The sequence below is a fragment of the Xiphophorus hellerii genome, chromosome 3, assembly GCF_003331165.1.
Source record: "Xiphophorus hellerii strain 12219 chromosome 3, Xiphophorus_hellerii-4.1, whole genome shotgun sequence".
Taxonomy (NCBI): domain Eukaryota; kingdom Metazoa; phylum Chordata; class Actinopteri; order Cyprinodontiformes; family Poeciliidae; genus Xiphophorus; species Xiphophorus hellerii.
This window is the reverse complement of record NC_045674.1, coordinates 27,063,138-27,081,967: the sequence shown is the minus strand read 5'-3', so window position 1 is coordinate 27,081,967 and position 18,830 is coordinate 27,063,138. Positions and strand designations below refer to the sequence as shown.

Sequence of the window (18,830 nt, the reverse complement as noted above, 5' to 3'; positions counted from 1 at the left end):
TTTGCATTCAAGCCGGTGCGATTGTGTAGAGGAAAAATAGGAGGGTGGATTTAGAAGACCTTTTGGCAATAAGCTATAAAAAAGAAGCACTTTACCAAGCCAGGTGACCTTGTGGCTTCATGTGCAGTCCTTGCATTTATTAATTATTACAATTCATTGCCTCTCCACTTAAACTGTACAGCTCTTTGCAATCAGTCCAAGATATAAATAGAGCACACCCTGATTTGTTTTGTCACGTTTTCCCTCACCCCCACAAAATTAATCTCCACAAGAAAAAACAAATCATGATCAACAAACCAGAATTACTAAACTGTTATCACACACATATCAAACACAGTTGCAGATTAATTTGAACTTGTTAGGCGAGGTCGGGGTGGCCAAAACGTGGCGACTGCGGCAATTACGTTCTTGCAGCTTTCAGGTGTTATATGACTGGATTCTCGCTGGTCCAACTTTCTGCTTTCTCCCGTATCCCGTTCCCAGAAAGAAGGGAGTGGATCAGGCCATCTCTGCCCATTGCCAAAACAGTATCTCATCACCGGGCTTGCTTATGCGACTGGACAGGCCAGGATTTAGCACTGCGTGCCTCATCCATCTTTAGCGCTCTCCGGGGCTCTCCTCATAAAAGAGACAGTGATGAATAAATGTGCTCTTACCTTTTTTTTATTTACTCCCTCAGCTTGGGGAAGTGAGGCTACCCGTTTGTCGGTGTTCAGAATGGATTATTTTGAACCTAAAAAGTTGCTGTTGCACGCCAGAGGTAGCCAGCAACAAAAGGTTGTAGCATTGATTAATTCTACCTTAGAAAGCAGAGTATTTTAAAGTACTTTAAAGACAGATTGTAGCGTTATCCTCTGAACAAATCCTAAGCCATAAGAGACGAAGGGGAGCGTTTCCGCTAGCAGGAAACGCAGCGTTGTGCTTTCAGTTGCCCAGACTAATGGCTAAGTAATATAGTAAATTTGCTTACAACTGCTTTATTCAGTCCTATTCTAACAACATCTGTTAGTTTTGCCGTCACTTTTGCTCTCACACCAACAGGTGCAACAATAAAGAGATATAAGTAACTCAGCTTTCCTGTTAGTGGCGGTAATATTACACCTGATTGTGTTAACGTGCCTGTGAATCCACTACGTCTGTTTTGAGAACTAGCACTTAGAGATGATAGTTGTATTTTCAGGTATTATCACCCAATTTACTTTCTCTTGTGTACCGACGTGGAGGATGAAGCAGCGAACGTAACTTATCCGTTTCCCCGAACAGTTTTTGTCTACGTCTTAGGAATACAAAGAGAGCTTTCCCGTTAGCTTGGTGTTGGTAGGCATCTTTCACTCGATATATATGTGCTTTTCTTAAAGGGGATCTGGGAGTTGCTCTACAAATTCCCCATTGAAGCTTTCTGTAGCCATGTTTCGAGCCAACCGAGTCAGTAGGTTGCCTTGCTTCTCACTATATCCTCTGCAGAGCAGGTAGGGAACCTACCATGTACTCACTTTGGTTCACGTAAACTTACAGTTATATCAGAATACTGACTACGCAAAAGAACATTTTAGGATTGACCCTGGGATTTGTTTTAGCTTCTCATTTTTTAGGTGATGACCTTTGGGGCTTGTCCTTTATTTGTACGCTTTGTTAGTGCACCAAAACCACAATTAGATGTTCTGCTGCTGAAGACAATGTAGAAGCAGGTAATTCACATTTAATCATTGAGATGATCTCGCATGCTTACATCAGTGGGGAACGTTGTCTCTGTATCTCTCCGCGAGATTAGACAGGCACCTTCGATGACTCAGTCTGTTCTTTCCATTAGCTAGTTGGATGCCGTACTTGATCCTCGATTAGCGAGTGCTTCATAGGGCGTGTTTACGTGTCCTCTAATATTTTAGTTCGATGACACGCAACTTCTGAAAGCAGAGGGAATGTGATGCGTCTCGAGGAGTCACTGCTGTGTGGATGAAGCATATCGTCATATGTTAAGTCATGATTAGAGTCTTTATTATCACAGATTAGCTTAATATCCTGTGTGATAATATATGTGTTAATTGCCATCTCTATTTTTCCGTATGCAGAGTTGAGACGCAAGACTTTGATTTGTCTGGACAGCTGATTGCACAAACAGTACATCTAGAAAACTCATACACATTCCTGTTTTTTTTTTTTTGTTGATGTTAAAATAAAAGATAATCATTTTAAATGTGACCCATGCAGTTCAGGAAAGAAGCAAATCAAATAAAGTGCAACATGTTTATTTCATAATACGCCAATACTCTGTTGTAGCCCTTTTGGTGTAGATTTAGAGGCTCCTAAAACCAACATTAAATCTGGAAACTTCTCACTGGACCTTGAGGCTGCAGTTGGAAGTTCCAAGAAAATGTTGACACGGTCTGAACACGAGAAATTGGCAGTTTTCAAACGTAACGCTACGTTGTCTCACGCCATTAGCTAAGCAGCTAACGTTGACGTGAAACATGGCGTCAAAAACATCGTTTCTACATTGAACCGTCAGTCAATCTTGCGCTTGGATGATTGTGCGCGTTGTGCCGGGGAAGGGTATGAGCAGCACGTACACGAACATGATTGACACTTAGAAGAGACTATTCACCCCCCCCCAACAGATTTTCTGTCTTGTACTCTACTGTCAGGACATAGTGACATTTTTTACAAATATATGGAGGAAAAAAAAAAAAAAGCCTGGCCCTTTTCCTAGCACACTTTTTCCTTACACTAAACTTTCCATGGATACAGCCCTCATAACAGGAAGCTCTTTTAGTAATTAAATTTTTTTGTATGCGTGTGTGTTACCGTGTGCAAGACAACTATCAAATACAGAATACCACGCATATACAGACAGAAGCTTCACCCAGCAAGTCAAAGTGCGCTGATGTGGAAAAACAAACTATGACGAACTCAAAAGAAAAGAGGAAGCTAATTTCCTAAATCATCAACATTGATCCTGTAGGAGCTGAGAATGTTTCCCCTGGGCAAAATTAACATTTGGGGAAAGAGCAATTCACTTAAAGCTCTTGGATCGTGAACAACAGAACCAAATAAGAAGTGGATATTTTATATCTGTTGAATTCAGGGGGTTTTTTTTGCCACATATTTAACTGAACAAGGCATTTCCCTCAAATTTATTTTGAGGTAACTGTATTTTTATCCATACCTTTATGGATAAAAATAACTTGGAAAGTTACTTTTTGTCGTCGGGTTTCCATTTGATGACACGGCTGACCAGTCAAAGCCGTGCTTCAGCGTAAGCCCATCATCCCAGGGCTAATCCTGTTCTAAACTGCCCAGTGCACAGCAGCGAAGAACAAGAAGCCCTCCACCCCGTCCTGGAGCTAATCTTCCTGGGAATCCCGGATTACACGCAGTACCAATAGTGAATCCTCTAAACATAATAAGATAAGATACTGGATTAGTCAGCTCTCTCTCTTTGCAGTCTCCTTTAATTTGGCCCGTCGTCTCTGTTAGTATATGGGCCAACTTTAGAAAGTTAAGAAGACAGTGGAAGTTCTCAGGACGGACGCAGAGATTCATTTTTCTCGTCTACAAAAGTGTGCGACTTCATCGTCACAGGCACAAATCTGCTAAAAAAAAAAAAAGCATGTTATGAATCCATGTATGAGGATTTTACCACACTTCCAAATTCTCCTCCCAACTCCAAAAGTCACAGTTCCCAAACCAAACTACAGATGGCACTATTGGTTCAGTCTGACGGGCAGTGAAGAGCAATTTCTCATGCTGATCAAGAGTCAAACTGACAACTCTTTTTCCTCCTATGTAACTTCATGTATATTCATGAGCTCAATATAAATATAAAATTTACACAGGAGTCAAACAGCACAACACAACCAAAAGAATAAATAAATAAAACCTCAACTCTGCATTAAATTAAACAGCTTTCACTCTACAACTCTTCAAAAGGCAGTCGGTTCATGGCTGAACCTCTCTCCTCTGTAAAACTAACTTTGGTCGGTCGAAGTTAAAATATCGCCTGGTTTTCGTTGGTTCTGGTAAATTGCTGAGGCAAATCAAATGCAGACACTCGTGAGCCAACTCAGAGACATTAAAAAAAAAAAAAAAAAAAGAATTTCCTCACTAGCGGCGTTGAGCCGGAGACTTGTGTCAGCGTAAGAGCCATCAGACGAATATGAACTCGACAGTTCTTTTTCCTGAGCCCGAAAGGAAAATTGTAGACAACTGCCATGGTTTTAAAAAAAAAATAAAAAAGGTATGGAAGTAAGAGTTGATCCTGCATGGGTGAACAACTCCAGATTATTATCTGGTTCAGGCTCAATTCGTAAAGCCTGAACCGGATAAGGGAAGCAGGCCCGCCTCAGAAGGCTTTACGATGCATCCCTTCCTCCGTCTGTCAGGATTCTTCCCAGGTTCATCAATAAACTTTTTCCTCCATTAATCATTGTCAACATATTTTTGGAGGTCTGCATTGACGAATGACAGCATTTTTTCAGCTTCCTGCAGTTGAGTCAGCTGCCATCTCAGGCCAAACAAACCTGTAGTTAACCTTCTGCAAGAGACAGAAGTTCTAGTTTCGGAGTTCCTCCATATTTTCCATTTCAGAATTCCATTATTGTTCTGATTAAATTTCTTTATTTTTCCTGTTTTTTACTATACTTTGAACATTAGCGCACAAAATACTAACATTGTTGGGTTTTTATATTGGTCTGCAGGTAAACAGCCCAGCTTTTTTTTTTTTTGCATCTGGACATCAGCTTCAATTCAGAAATTTACAAAAAATCAGATTCAGATCTGTAGTTTGTTCCACTTTGGAAAAAAAAAAAGTTTATTAGTTTATTTTACAGATAATTGTGAGAATGAGCATAGGGGATCATAAATAGCATGTATTGTACAGCTAAGGTGTTCTGGTCACACTGTATGGATATTAATGTTGATGTAGTACTAAGTGATAACAGTTCAAACCTGCTAGAAACTGGGGTGAATCAGGGGGCTGCATGATCCAAGCTGGGTAACTATCTACAGCACGGTTTACTGAAGTTAGAGTTATTGAGAGTGTCTTCAAATAATGACAGAAAAAAATAAATCTAAAGGTGGTAGAAAAAAAAAAAAAAACACTTGTCGATGAATGAATGGTCAAATTGCAAGGACGTTTGAGCTGCCATGTTGCTCCGACTTAACAGAACAAAAAGGAAACGTGAAATCAGGAGACCTATGACATGGTGATCTGCATGGACTCCAGCATCTCCTCCACTGCCTTTATGGAGCATTTGTTCTCCTTATTGCCTCGACCAGCCAGCTGCGAAGGAAGGAGAGAGAGAAGAAAAAAAAACATTACCTATTAGGCTTAAGTAATATAAAACCAGACCAGGACTGAAATGATTAATCGAGTAAACAGTGATTAATCGATTACTGAATTAATCGTCGACTAATTTAGTAATTGATTAATTGTTAACTGGAGTATACAGACATGGAAAAAGTGCATTTGCTGAAAGAACACACCACTCAGAGCAATAATTAAGTCTACTCATTATGTATGAGGCTTAAAATGCAACCAGTTTAGGGCTCAAATGATTAATTGAACAAACCGTGATTAATCATCAACCAATTTAGTAATCGATTAATTGTCAACTGGAGTATACAGACTCTAAAAAAGGACATTTGCTGAAAGAACAACATCCTCATAGTAGTAATTATGCCAAAGGTGTACAAAAATATATATTCTTTGCATTTAAAATAAAGAAAAACCTTTGTTTGTAAATCTGTTTTAGTTTTAGTACAGCTTTAGCTTCACCTGCTTCTAATTTTGTAAAAAAAAAAAAAAAATGAAAGGGAAAAAAGCTATTTAGAACTTTTTGCTGTCCAGGTATTAATGATAATATAAACAGATTAGAAAGGCAGTATTTCTTTAGCTACAGATGCGTCCTGTGCTGCAAGTGAACAAGCGTACACTACAGAATTGCTATTATATTGCATTTTAGGCAATCCTTTTTTATTTTCGTATTCAAAAAATAATTTCATTATATTCTTATTTGCATCTTTTAGCACATTTCTAATATTGTGTAAAAAGGCTGAAGTAGGGAAATAAAAAATCTTCAACATGCGCCAATTTTTTAAATCCGATTAATCGATTAATCTTCAGAATAATTGAATAGATCACTAAAACAGTCATTAGTCACAGCCTTAAACCAGACACTTTAATAAGGCTTCACAGATGGCTCATCCATTGAAAACATCCTAATTCCAGGTTCAGACCTAGAAGCTGAAATAATCAGCTCTAGAGTCTTTAGAGTTGGCAAATAGGTCATGCAAAGTAAGAAATCACCTCTAATTAAAGAGTTTTTGTTCAAATGTTGTGCATTGGATTTTTGATCCAAGAGTGCTTAGAGACAGGAGTCTAGTATGAGTCCACTTCCATGGCCTCTGGAGCAGGAGCACATAACACCCCCCCCCCCCCCCGACGCTGATGTCTATGCCATGTCCAGACTGTTTCACAGGAAGTGCCGCGAATCATAACCACAACCGTGTACGAGACAACTCAAGCGTACACACCCAGACACACAATCTTTCTACCTAATTTAGTTCTGCAGCGGGCAAGGCAGCCACTTCCAAAATACGTCAAGGAAAGATGACTTCCTTAACTGTAGGCGAGGAGCCAGAAATGGAACAAATTCGTCCAATCAAACCTCTTACGCAATCATTCAGGGCAACGTGGTGAGGTAAGGTCGGGCCTACAGGCTGCTGCGACGATGAACAAAATCAGTGACGTCGACAATACGTTCAGTTGAACAGCTTTCCTCCAGAGAGTCGCCTGGTTGCAGTAAGCAACTCTGTCTGGAGTCCAAATTCAAAGCAAATGGCAGATAAGACATCAGAATCCGTGTCAAAACATAAAAACAGGTTCTAAAAGTTTTCAAAGTTTGAAGTGATCTGAAGTGCAGACGTACTTCGAGATTGGTGATAATACACGGGTCATTGGCTCCATTGTAAGGTTTTGTTCTAAACTGCAGATACTCAAGAGCAACAGATTGGCAGCTAAAGAGACCACACCCAGGGCCATCCATACCCATCTAACTTAAAAATGCTTTATTAATCCAAAAGGGAAGTTAAATGTTGCTGTAACAACATATCAGACAACTTTCTTCAAAGAGTTGTTTGTAGATGCTGACTTCTGTGAGCAGGAAGGATCTCCTCTAGCAGTCAGTATTACAGCAAGTCAGAAGAAGTCTCTGACTGAAGAAACTCTGCAGTTGTAAAAACAGCCTTATGAAAAGGATGCTCAGGGTTGTCCATAATTTTCCTGATTTTAAGAAGGGACACACAATATATCGGCAATGACATCGGTATCGGATGATTTTAGTCATTTTTTTAACATATCGTTATCGGCCTGATAAGTAAAACTGGGCCGATATTGAAAACAATGTTTGTGTTCATGTAAATTACATTAGGTAAAACACTTGTGTGTATATGGTGTTTATTTAGTAATTACATAATCATTGTGGCTTTATTTTATGATTAGAGGTGTATGATATATTAATAGCATTAATAGTAAATAAGGACTAAGATATGCTATTTTTTGATCGGTCCCATAAGCAAAACTGGGCTGAAAATAATACACAATGTTTACTTCCAACTGAAGCAGAGAAGCAATGTCGGAGGTATGGTAATTTTTTCACGTGTCAAAAGAGTAGGTTTATGCAATATCAGTAGGTTTTGGATATTGGCTGTAAAGCCAATGTTAATATTGAATAATGATATCGGCAGAAATGTTCACGCTGGTGCATCACTAAATATTACATTTTCAGTCATACTGCTCCTGTAGATTTAAGTCCTTTAATGGGACGACAGAGAAAGTTCTGGAGTGATGGGAGTTTTCTCCAGCTCTGCGGACGGTAAAGTTGTCCTTCATTCGTTGCTGCATAACGTAAGTGAGCTGTCTTCACTTTTCCCTCACTTACAAGGTTAGTTTTTATATGGACTAGGAGGGCCAGGTTTTTAAGACCTGCCAGGTTTTCAAGACCTGGTCTTGAAAACCTGACGACTCTGATGGCTCAAATTAGCCTCCATTCATCTCTTCTATTGTTCTATTGTACATGTGGTCGTTGACCGTCAGGCCAGAAGGTAGGGATGTGAATAGTCCATGTTGGGGGTGGGTATCTATGATACCTACAGGAGGTCAGGTCTCCTGTAGGTAATGCTCTTCAGTTTAGTTTTGAAGCATACATGAAGTGTTTTTGGAGAGATGTGACCTTTTGCAGCTGATCCATGATGTTGTGCTGCATTATCCAGGTCATTTTGCCAAATGTACATAGAGTTTGCAAAACATACAATCTGTTTCAAAAAGTATGCAAAGGTTTTTCTAAAAGAAATTAGTAATGTTTCTCTTTGAAATAAAGCTAAGAGGGTATAAAATGACAGTTTAGAAATAAACTAACCAAATTAATTGTGTTGATCCACCTCAAAAAAATCATGCAAAAAGTGTAAGCAAAAGAGATCTGGGAGACTTTGCACATGCAAATTTGCATGCAGCCTTTTGTGCTGTGGAGGATAAATAGGTGACTGCTTCACCTATTTAGTTCACAAGAACAAATGGCATTTATTTCAGTCATAATCTTGCGGGGGGTGACCAAGGTTCCATCACTATGTGACAGCTGGTCAGCAAACCTGGCAAACATGATTGACATGGCAGCACTGAATGCACATGTGCTTTATCAGGCATGCATTGGGGTGCAGGAGAGACGGGTGGACTTCTATTTTACTGTCAGTCCTGCACTTTATATTTTATATTTAGATTTATATTCATATTTTATACTGTATTTTATTTTACTCACAACATTGGAACCTCAAACATTGTCCTGAGCCGTATGCAACGAAATTTCGTTCTGTATACACCCTGTGCATGCAAAATGACAACAAAGTCAGTCTAAGTCGAAGTCGAAGTCTAAGGAACAATTGTGCAACTGTGAGATGCGTTGAGGCCATTACCAGGGTACTTAAGGGTACTTAAGGGTACTTAGGCCATTTGGCCATCTCTAGCCTGAATAGGAGTGTTGTCTATGTGGACTACCTTTGGCCCTCCTAGTGTTAATGGGACGACAGAGAAAGTTCTGGAGTGATGGGAGTTTTCTCCAGCTCTGCGGACGGTAAAGTTGTCCTTCATTCGTTGCTGCATAACGTAAGTGAGCTGTCTTCACTTTTCCCTCACTTACAAGGTTAGTTTTTATATGGTGAGAATCTCACACTGGCCCATGTCTAATCAATGCAAGATGATAAAAAACCGCCCCTCAACTTCCAAGACGTGCAGTTAACCGAACTAAGCAGTGTAGAACAACCCTGCTTACTCTTTTTTTCTTCTTTTTTTCAATAAAAAGCACCACTTTTATTGAATTGACACGTTTATTCATTCTACCTTTGGCATTGCTCAAGAGTCCACAAACAGGAAGTAACTGTAACCTAAACCTAGCCCATACTGCTATTTCCATGCTAGAACTTTTTCCTTCCCTTTTTGCCAAACTTAGACAGGGCAGTTGGCGAAGGTATAAAATTGGCTACGTAATTTCCAACAGTGACTCATTCTTCTAGATTTATTGTGTGCTTGTATATATATATATATTTATATGTGTGTGTGTGTGTGTGTTGAGATGGTGTAGCTGCAATGATCAGCACATTTAATTGCTTTGCTGCCTAATGCACCATTAGCCCAGACCTCGTAGTCAATTATCTCCTCAGCCTGAGGTGAGACCACCACATTAACTTCTGCCCTCCTCTCCAACAGAAGGAGCAGACCAGACAGCTTCACATCTATTTAGAGCATCTGATAATAGAGCCATGAGGCAGTGGGAGCCTGTAGTTCGTGACAGTGGAGCTAATCAGAGAATTTGTTTGGAGAGTCGGGGCACGAGGCCAACCCATGCAGTGCAGCCGAGGACCCCCACTCCCCCGAAACAAACCCGACATCTCCAGGTCTTTCAGATGTCGGTACCTCGGTCGGCCGTGAACTCTCGTCGACGTCTCGCGCCCACCTGCCCGACCCCAACGCTGAGGTATGACAATCACCAGGTACCGGAGTGTAATAAAACCGGACGACTGACACGAACAACACTTTAAAGGGGCCATCAATCAGCCAGCACAAAGAGCGCAGCAGCCTGCAGCTGTCTGACGGAGGCCTGGCGTCTCCGCTACCTTAGAAAGGTTCAGAAGTTATTAAACTGGAGGAAGGACAGGCGGAATGAAGGGCAGAACCTCACACCTTATTATTTAGCCTGTTTAACGTGGGTGGGAGGGGGGTAAAAAAAAAAAAAAAAAAAAGGGGGGGGGGAACATGGAAGTTTGCTGCAAGGCATAATAACACGGATACGCACAACTACGCCGACATTTACAACTTTTCAGGTCGTTGGAAAAGAACGTCGAGGAAAGTGAAACGTTTTTCTATATTGTCACATTGTAACGAGCTACTGGATTGTATTTACAGATATGAATGACGGACACTTTTGCAAATCACTAAAAAGGAGGAACGTGATGGTAGTTTAGTGAATAAGGCATCTAATTGTTGTTACTCTAAAGCCAACTTTCATATTAATTCAAAAGAGAAAGTCGCTCAGCCACTAAAACCCTTTAAAAGTCCTTTTAAACACACCAATCTAATATATTCGTTGCTGTTTTTATCTAAATGTTTGTGCACAAAATGAATGCGCTAGTTTAGAGTCATCTTTCTTAATAATAAACAAGCATTAGAAACATGCCAGGCTGTTTGGTTCCAAGCAGCCGACATCACTGAACCCAGATGTGCTCCGTCTCTGTGGGCGAAGCTTCTCCCAAACACACAAGACAGTAAAGAAAATATTTAAGCAGGGAAACATGTGCTGGACTACTGGTTATGCTACTGACCAACTCCTCTGAACACTTTCAGATGGGCTCCTCTAACTTAGGTTTGCTTTACAAAGACCTTTGCTTTTGGTCGCAGAAAACGAGATAAAATGGACAGACTAAAGAATGCTTTAAAAACGTTAAGACAAACTTATGAGCTCAAAACATTTTTTAAAGCAAAGAAGTAAAATCAAAAGGCTTTTTCAGACATTTCTTTCATTTTTCGGTTTTTATCATCAGTTGACCCAACACAATGCTTCATTGCAAGTTACTAAAATCAACGTATTCCCGTATAAAGTAGCTTTAAAGTACAATGAAATAAATACACTGCATTTCTTCAGAATCACAGTGAGTCACCTAAAAGTGAACCACTTGAAGAGGTGCACCATTTTAGATAATCTTGTGATGGTGATAGTATTGGGAAATACTGGGATGACGATATCAGGAGCAATATGTGCACAGATTCTTCTTTCCTCTTTCTCATCTGTACTTCCATTAAACTGTGACCTTCAGAATTTTGTTCAATGTGAGCATCTTGTAAGCATCTGTGGGTTTCAGCATGTCATATTTAAGACCTTATTAATGACACCTTGACTGAAATTTAAGACCTAAATGACTATAAATTCAGGGGACGGTTGCATTACAATCAAGCACAGCAAAAATTGTGAAATCTTCTGGGGTCTGTTGGCATTTAAGCCTGTTGAAGAATGCCTGGACACCCTGAAATATTACAATAGATTGTAAAATACAAAGAACATCATACTGACATTGTGGCAACTATAATCTGTATTGCTTCACTTGTTTTTGACTTTTTCAGTCAAAGATAACTTCATGTCTTGCAGTACAAGTCTGAAATTCTTCACAGTTCAATGTAATTATTCGCCGAGATCAGATTATGGCTATATAAGACGCTCGTTCCTGAAGATAACATGTTTCTTTGAAGACGCTACAACCTTAACTTAATACAAAAAGAGTAAATGGGCCCAGACAGGGTGAAAGCCACACCCTGGCAATGTATAACAGCAGCAATGCTGTTATACATTGCAATGCTGCATCTATAACAGCATTGCAAATGAAAGCCAGGGAAGCAGACTGTGCCTTTTTGGGGTCCTCTGGCAGTGAATTTCTTTCCAATTTTATGCAAATAAAGGGGTTTTCAGAATGACTAGATGTTGTGCGCAAATATCCAGTGAAAGTTAAAATACAACAGATGAAACTGTTTTGCTTTTTCAATTGGTGTGTGGGGGACTGAAGAGTCATGTGGAAAGCACGGCTTTCTGTAGCCAATAAAGCAGCGGAATACGACGAATGCATTGTTCGAGTATGTCTCGATCCTCTCACCTTGTAGGCTCGATTTATCTGAGCAGCAGCCCAAGCCGCATATTTGATATTGTCCTTCTTCACCTTGGCGCTGACTTTGGGACTGGCAGCGATGTGACTTGCAGACTGTGAGAAAAAAAACAGAAAAAGGGAGGAAGTCGTGAAGGAGAGAACAGGGGAAGAAGTGTTCTACTATCAAAACTTGAAACAGCAATAAAAAAATGGTAATTGAGATGAATGTGCAACCACTCTTACCATCCACCACTCCACTAGTCATTGTGGCAGAATGAAGAGAAAAAAACAGACCCGGGCCTGATGACACAGGGGGAATCATTTATGGGGAGGAAAAAGTGAGTGCTTTTAATGCTTCATACGCAAATTGTCACTTAACAGGATCTAATTTCTCCAACACCATTGGTTCTCGGTGATGAAAGGACTTGTATGTTAAAAAAAGGAAGAAGAAAAAAGAATCGCCTATTGCACATTGAGTAGAGTGCCTTGTGAATCACAGTCTGTGCCTGCCTCGACAGCTCCCCTCTGAACCACAAATCCCATGTCTTTCCCATGTTCCTGCCATCATCTCCACACAGCAAACCCCAGAAGACTTAGTCGGCCCGCACTTCAAAGCTCTCTCTTCCACTGTGCTGAAACCTTAACTACATACCAATCAACCTGGCCCTGTTGTTTTGAGGAAAAAAATTTGGTTTGGCTTCTGTATTTTTTTATTTATTTTTTTCAGTATGCCTTTTCTTTGTTTCTATTTTTCAACTCAATAGAAACCTCAGTTTGGATGATGTCAACCCTGACAGGCTACCCCTGAATAACAGCACGCTCCATTATGGAGGGGAATCCCCGTGCATGTGTTGTCAGTAACTCGACCGCAAGCCAACTGTGGTCAGTGCTACCAAGTCCACTGTCACACTGACTCACAGGGTTTGGGATGGTGAAAGTTTTCTGCCCTTTCACTGAACTGCCTGCACCTGTCAAGACTAAAAAAAAAGTGACAATTACAATTTCCAAAGGGGGAAAAAAACCACTTAGACAAACAAATTTCTATATCAGATGTGAACATTTCCTGAGAAATGGGCTAAGATGCCTGGAATCATCCAATTTTATGTTTGATCAGGAAACTAAAAAGCATAGCTAGGGACTGAAAATTGGTTTTAATAGCCAGAACAGCTGGCTATTAAGTTTATTATCATAACAATATTAAGTCGATATTATTCAAGTACTGCATTTTGCACATTTTCCTAATAATGTGTAGCCCTACTAATAACACTTTTCATTAGGGAGGTTTTCACTGCGTGACGAATGGTTGGAGCCCAAGCCGCATATTTGATATTGTCAAATATGCGGCTCAAATACTATATTGCAACATAATGAATACTTTTGCACTATATTACAAAAGTATTCTTTTGTCTGTCTTTACACACACATCTTTAAGTGACATTCCCATTCTTAATCCCTACGGTTCAATAAAACCTGCTCCTTACTGTAATAGTTTACACTGGGAAGGTCTTCCTCTAGCTCCAGGGATGTGTTTATGGGAATTTAGACCTTTTGTTTTTCCTGAAGTGCATAAGTGAGGCCAAACACTAATGTTGGATGGCAAGGACTAGCTTGCAGCCTCCGCTTAAATCCATCCCAAAGGTCATTGGTTCTTCCACACCAAACTTGGCCCTTCATGTCTTCATTGACTGGTTTGTGGACATCGGCAACAGGTCACGGTTAGGGTCCCCCAACCTGTTTCCACAAAATCATCACCATGAAACTGGACAAAATGTCTTGGTTTGCTGATGCGTTAAGAGTTCCTTTCACTGCATCAATGGGTTTGACCCCAACTCTTGCTTGTCAATCAATAGATTATGTTGGGTGATGCCAGTAGCTTCCCCCTAATGTACCATTATCATACATCTATAACTGAAGGGGACCCGGGTTGGTTGTGTGGGTCTCTTTAACACTGGCAATAGATAAAATGGCATACCAAATCACACCAACCCGCATGTACCTGCTCCCTGAAGGGAAACCTAACCTGGAAGGTCTCGACCCACTTTACTTGAGCTAATCTAAAGGCCTCAAGAAGTTTATTGACTCCGCCGGAAACAACTTCTCCACACTATGTGGCTTTGCATTCTTTGCTCTGTGATCTACCTTCCTGGATTACTGGCCGTTGTTCCTAGTCGCTTTCACTTTGTTATAGTTTCACTAGCGGTTGACTTGCTGTGGATTTATTGGACAGGTGCCATCCTATCAGACTACCACGTTGGAATTAACCGATCATAGGAGGGCAACCAGTTTTTGATAGATGTTTTAGAAGCAAACTATGCTTAGATGCTTTAATATTAGCTGGTAATCTGACCAAACACCACATTTGGCCCATCAGACTTTTACAGAACACTGACTACTGCATTGCTGTACATCTTTAACCTGACCATACCTAAGGGCAGCATAGACAAATGTCTTGAAACAGAACCTGTCCTGCTTGTGGATTTGCTGCCACCAACTCGGTGAGGTTTGACAAGGTGTTGGCTGCTCTGTGGTGTTTAGGCTGCAGGAAAACTCCCACTGGAGAAAGGTGAAAACACTAGAGTTTCCTTCTTCCCTTCTGAAACCTTTATTCTCAGCGATGCTTTATTTGTGTTTTTATGTCACATCTCTCTTACATGTATTTTACTGGCCATAGCTGACAACATCCTGTTTAAACAAATGCACAGATGGAAGGCAGATTCAACCCAGGCTGCAATCAAATCAGCACTGATTGGATAATTTGCCATTGACAAAATAACTGCTGAGGTCAGACTGTTCTCGCTGATATATATTTTTTCTACTACTTGTCTCTACTTTTTCTAAGTAGAACATGAAGCATTGCTAATACAAGATTTTGGTTAAATAAAGCCCTGCAAAGGGGGAGACTTTTCCAGCAGTGGGGTTCAACGTCTGAGTCAGCAGCGAGATGACCTGTCTGAGAGCCCCTTCTGTTTTCCCCCCACAAAAACACATACACACGCGGTCTTACTTAACTCCCACTGTGGCCAACCTTAACCTTGACAAACCGCAGGGTTGCTAAAATGGTCCTGCTGTTCTTTCCCCTCCCCCCCCCCCCTCTTTCCCTCTCTCCTTGTGTTGCTTTTCTTTAAAGCAAGGCAGTACTCACCATGTACAGGCCAAACAAGGCCCTCATGTTCCGGTTGTTTAATCTCAGTGCCTGGGCAAAATATTTTCTGGCCAGCTCCAGGTTTTCCATCCCCCCCTGTGTGTACTTCACCTGTGAGAGAAGACATTAAAGCAAGGCTTTTGCTAAAGGGCAACTTAAGCAATGACAGCATGACATCTGAACAAGCAAGACATGACCACCTTGAGTAAACACATCTGCTTTAATGAGTCTACAGTATGTTCCCAATGACACTGAGTGGTCATGCCCTTTAAAAGAGAAATCATTTGGGTTTCTTATTCACATCACAGATGCAATTAAGTGGGCATATTTTGAAGTGAGGTTGTGCTAAAAGTTGCAAGCAGTTACTATCGTACTTGCAGTGACTCTCTTCGTATCTTTAGTTAGCATACATCCGAATTAGTTAGACTGAAGCCAAGAGTAGCGAGGACCAAAGCAGCAAAATTAACTCCTGCTCCAAAAGGATTAGAGCAGTTCATCCAAACACAACACAAGCTAAAGACAGCAAAAAGGCCCATGAAATGGAATGTACATAAAAAGTGTGACCTTTTTGACATTGGAGTCATGTTAAGATGGCGGAAGATCATTTTGGTTTCTCCTGACAGAGAATAGCCGTTAGCTTAACGCTCTGAAACTAAATCTGGACATAAACTACATGAAAATGCCGACAGCATAGGATACTTACTGTTTATAACATTTTAACATAACCTCACTTCAAAAAAATAGTAATAATCTTTCCTTTCTTATTAAAAGAGGGATCTCAGCATTAACTCCGCAGCCTGCCCTTAAGGTTGATGATGAACTCACCTCTGCATACTGTTCACAGTACAAGTGATTGTGAGGATTGGTCATCATCAGCTCTTCCAGACAAAACGCAGCTTTTCCATAGCTGTGGAAATGACGAGGCAAACAGTAAGTCAATAGATTCAGCTCAGGATGAGTCATCCGTTAGCTTGCCCACCAACCTTGAAATGCATTTTGAAACTCACCAATAAGTTTCAGGATTTAAATCTTAGCCATCACACGAGATTTCAATCTGTTTCCAAGTAACGACATACAACATATTTACAGGATCAGGGCAGAGGGTACTCAGGCTCCTCTTTTCCACACCATCTACTGTGATTTCTCGCTCTCCCTTGAGGACACTGGGGATAACTCTTAAATGTGCGTTTAGTTTTTGTACTTCTCTACCTTCCTCAGTTCAGCACCACAGGTAAAGCAGAAACACTAATAGGCATATGACAGCACTGCTTAGCAACACGCAACCAAACTGTTGTTCTCACACTAATCTACAGCAGTTTCCGCTTTTAAAACAAAGTTTTCCTTTTCCAAAAACCATTAGGATAATTGAGAGATGGACTGAAAATTCTGCTGTTGATCCGAGTCAGTCAGTTTTCAGTTTGATTAGAGCTGACCAATGACAAACTCTGATGTGGATACTGTTACTGGGGAAATAAGACTGAAAATTAGCTTTTTTTTTCAGGGTTAGTGAGGTGTTTAAAAATGTCTCATAAAGAAGTTAGAAGCAGCACAGAAACATAAGAGGAAAGTCTTCCAGGAGAGCAACGCTTTCTACAAAAACCAGGAAGATTTAACAGCACAGCAAAGGTGTTCCATTTTATTCCATTGAGTTTTAAAGCTAAAAATCAGGATCTACATTCTCTAGACTTAATAGAAAGTGCTGTTTTGGTAATGGTAGCCTAGGTAACTTAAATGGCAACCCTGTAATCAATTTTTATTTGTTTTAAAAGAATATGAATACCCTGTTTTAGTAATTCCTCTTTCACACATGCATCCTGAATTCTGCTCTGGTCCCAATCAACACCCACAGGATGGCTTAAAGACAGATTCTTAGTGATGCATTAGATTTTATATTATTGTTCCTAAAGCAAAATTGGTAGCAGCAGTTCAAAGTTTTACAAAACCATAGATTGTAAGTTAGCAAAATTCTGTTAATGCAACTCTTTCAGTCACGGTTCCACAATCGCAGAATTTGACTTAATATCACCAGATCCCTCTGTTGATGTTTTTTTGTTTGTTGTTTTTTTTTTTTTGCAATAATACATAATTGAGTTTATTGAAAATTTTAAACAAGAAAAAAACAGTTAAAAAAAACCTACAGGGGGCATAATTTTTTCTACTACACTGCTGCCTCAACCTTCGTAGATGTCAAGTAGTAGCAGGATTTCTGCAGGCTGCACAAACTCAAATTTAAGACCTTTTTAAGACTGTTGTCGGAGGAATTTAAGACAAATATCGCCACAGAAATGCAGGAATGTCGTCCAGCCAAGTGGTGATAAATTTCCACATACCCATGATGGATGTCAAAAAAGCTAGCTAGCTAGCAAGGGTACGTTACCAGCGAGATACCGCTAGCCTTAACTGCCTAAAGTGAAACAACGCAATGAAGATGTCTGCGTGCAACTTGGTAAGACAGATATGGTAACTAACAAAAACGTATCTTCTTAAGTGCTTTAAAGAATGAAAATGTTTGGGATTACAATCCGTCTGCTTTTTTTTCATATTTGTGCTTCTACATTTAGATTTTGGAGGAGGTTTAATGAGGAAAAAACTATTGCAAAATTTCTTGCAAATATTTCTGAAGTAGCACCACAAAATTTTTTATTTTGATTGCAAAATAATCAAAATCCTGGATGGACTGTCGAATAATAATAATAATATTAAATAATTAACTAAACAAGAATACACTTTTGTGCAGTAAGCAATGCAGACAAGCTACTGTGTGAAAGAAAAAAAGCGCCTTTCTGTGCAGGGATTTACACAGAAATCAAGTCAAACTACAAAATACTGAATATAGTTTGTGTAATTTTTGTTTACACATTTTTTGCGTTAGACCTCACTTCACTTGACTTCAAACTAACATATCTTCCATCAAATATCTTCCACTGTGTTTGAAGAATGAAGGCAAATGTTGGGATGTGAAGAGAACCATGACTGAAATGCTGAACGCGAGAACAAGAAGAACTTATCAGCCAGCTTAACATCTTCCATTCTAACCGGTTGAAAGATTAGCAGAATAGCCAGGGAAGGAAGGTTTGGGACACAGAAAGAAATAAACATTGGGAAGGAGTTGAGTGGAAGGGGGAGATCAGAGGGCTTGAAGGGTTGAGGGGCTGCTTACAATTACCACTTCCTTTCCGTAAAGACTTTCAGATGTGCTTGTGCAGAGGCCGCGGCTTGCATCAGAGCTCACCCCGTCAGCCATCAAGCAGAATCTTGTACCACATCCAGAACCCTAACCCCCACGTACTCGCCGTCTGAAGTCCACCGTTACCAAGCTGCAACCCTAAAACGGGTTCCTGAACTAACTCCTAACCAGGGCTGCCTTAAATAAGGTTGTAGCCGCGATGATGTGAGAGGCTGCAGGACTTGTTTTTGTTTCTTTTGGAGGCTAAGAAAACCGCCATCAAATGCTTTTCTCTGTATTTAACGCCACACTCTCGCAGCGTAGAAGACAGAAATTGATTTAGAT

At 40.2% G+C, this 18,830-nt stretch overlaps 1 protein-coding gene and 1 long non-coding RNA gene across 2 annotated transcripts in view; one reads left to right on the top strand and one right to left on the bottom strand.

Moving 5' to 3' along the window:
• Positions 1 to 4,774: 4,774 nt before the first annotated feature.
• The window catches only part of emc2 (ER membrane protein complex subunit 2), a 30,654-nt gene continuing 16,598 nt past the window's right edge, over positions 4,775 to 18,830 (bottom strand). Inside the window, exons 8-11 of the mRNA XM_032559075.1 lie at positions 16,145 to 16,226; positions 15,320 to 15,430; positions 12,187 to 12,291; positions 4,775 to 5,278 (exon numbers count right to left, since the gene is read on the bottom strand). Of these exons, the coding sequence (XP_032414966.1) occupies positions 5,192 to 5,278; positions 12,187 to 12,291; positions 15,320 to 15,430; positions 16,145 to 16,226 (385 nt within the window). The 3' untranslated portion in view covers positions 4,775 to 5,191. The remainder of the gene's footprint in view (positions 5,279 to 12,186; positions 12,292 to 15,319; positions 15,431 to 16,144; positions 16,227 to 18,830) is intronic.
• On the top strand, positions 4,855 to 17,662 carry LOC116717589 (uncharacterized). The gene is made up of 2 exons (XR_004338766.1): positions 4,855 to 5,034; positions 16,946 to 17,662. It is a non-coding gene; the product is annotated as an uncharacterized LOC116717589 (long non-coding RNA).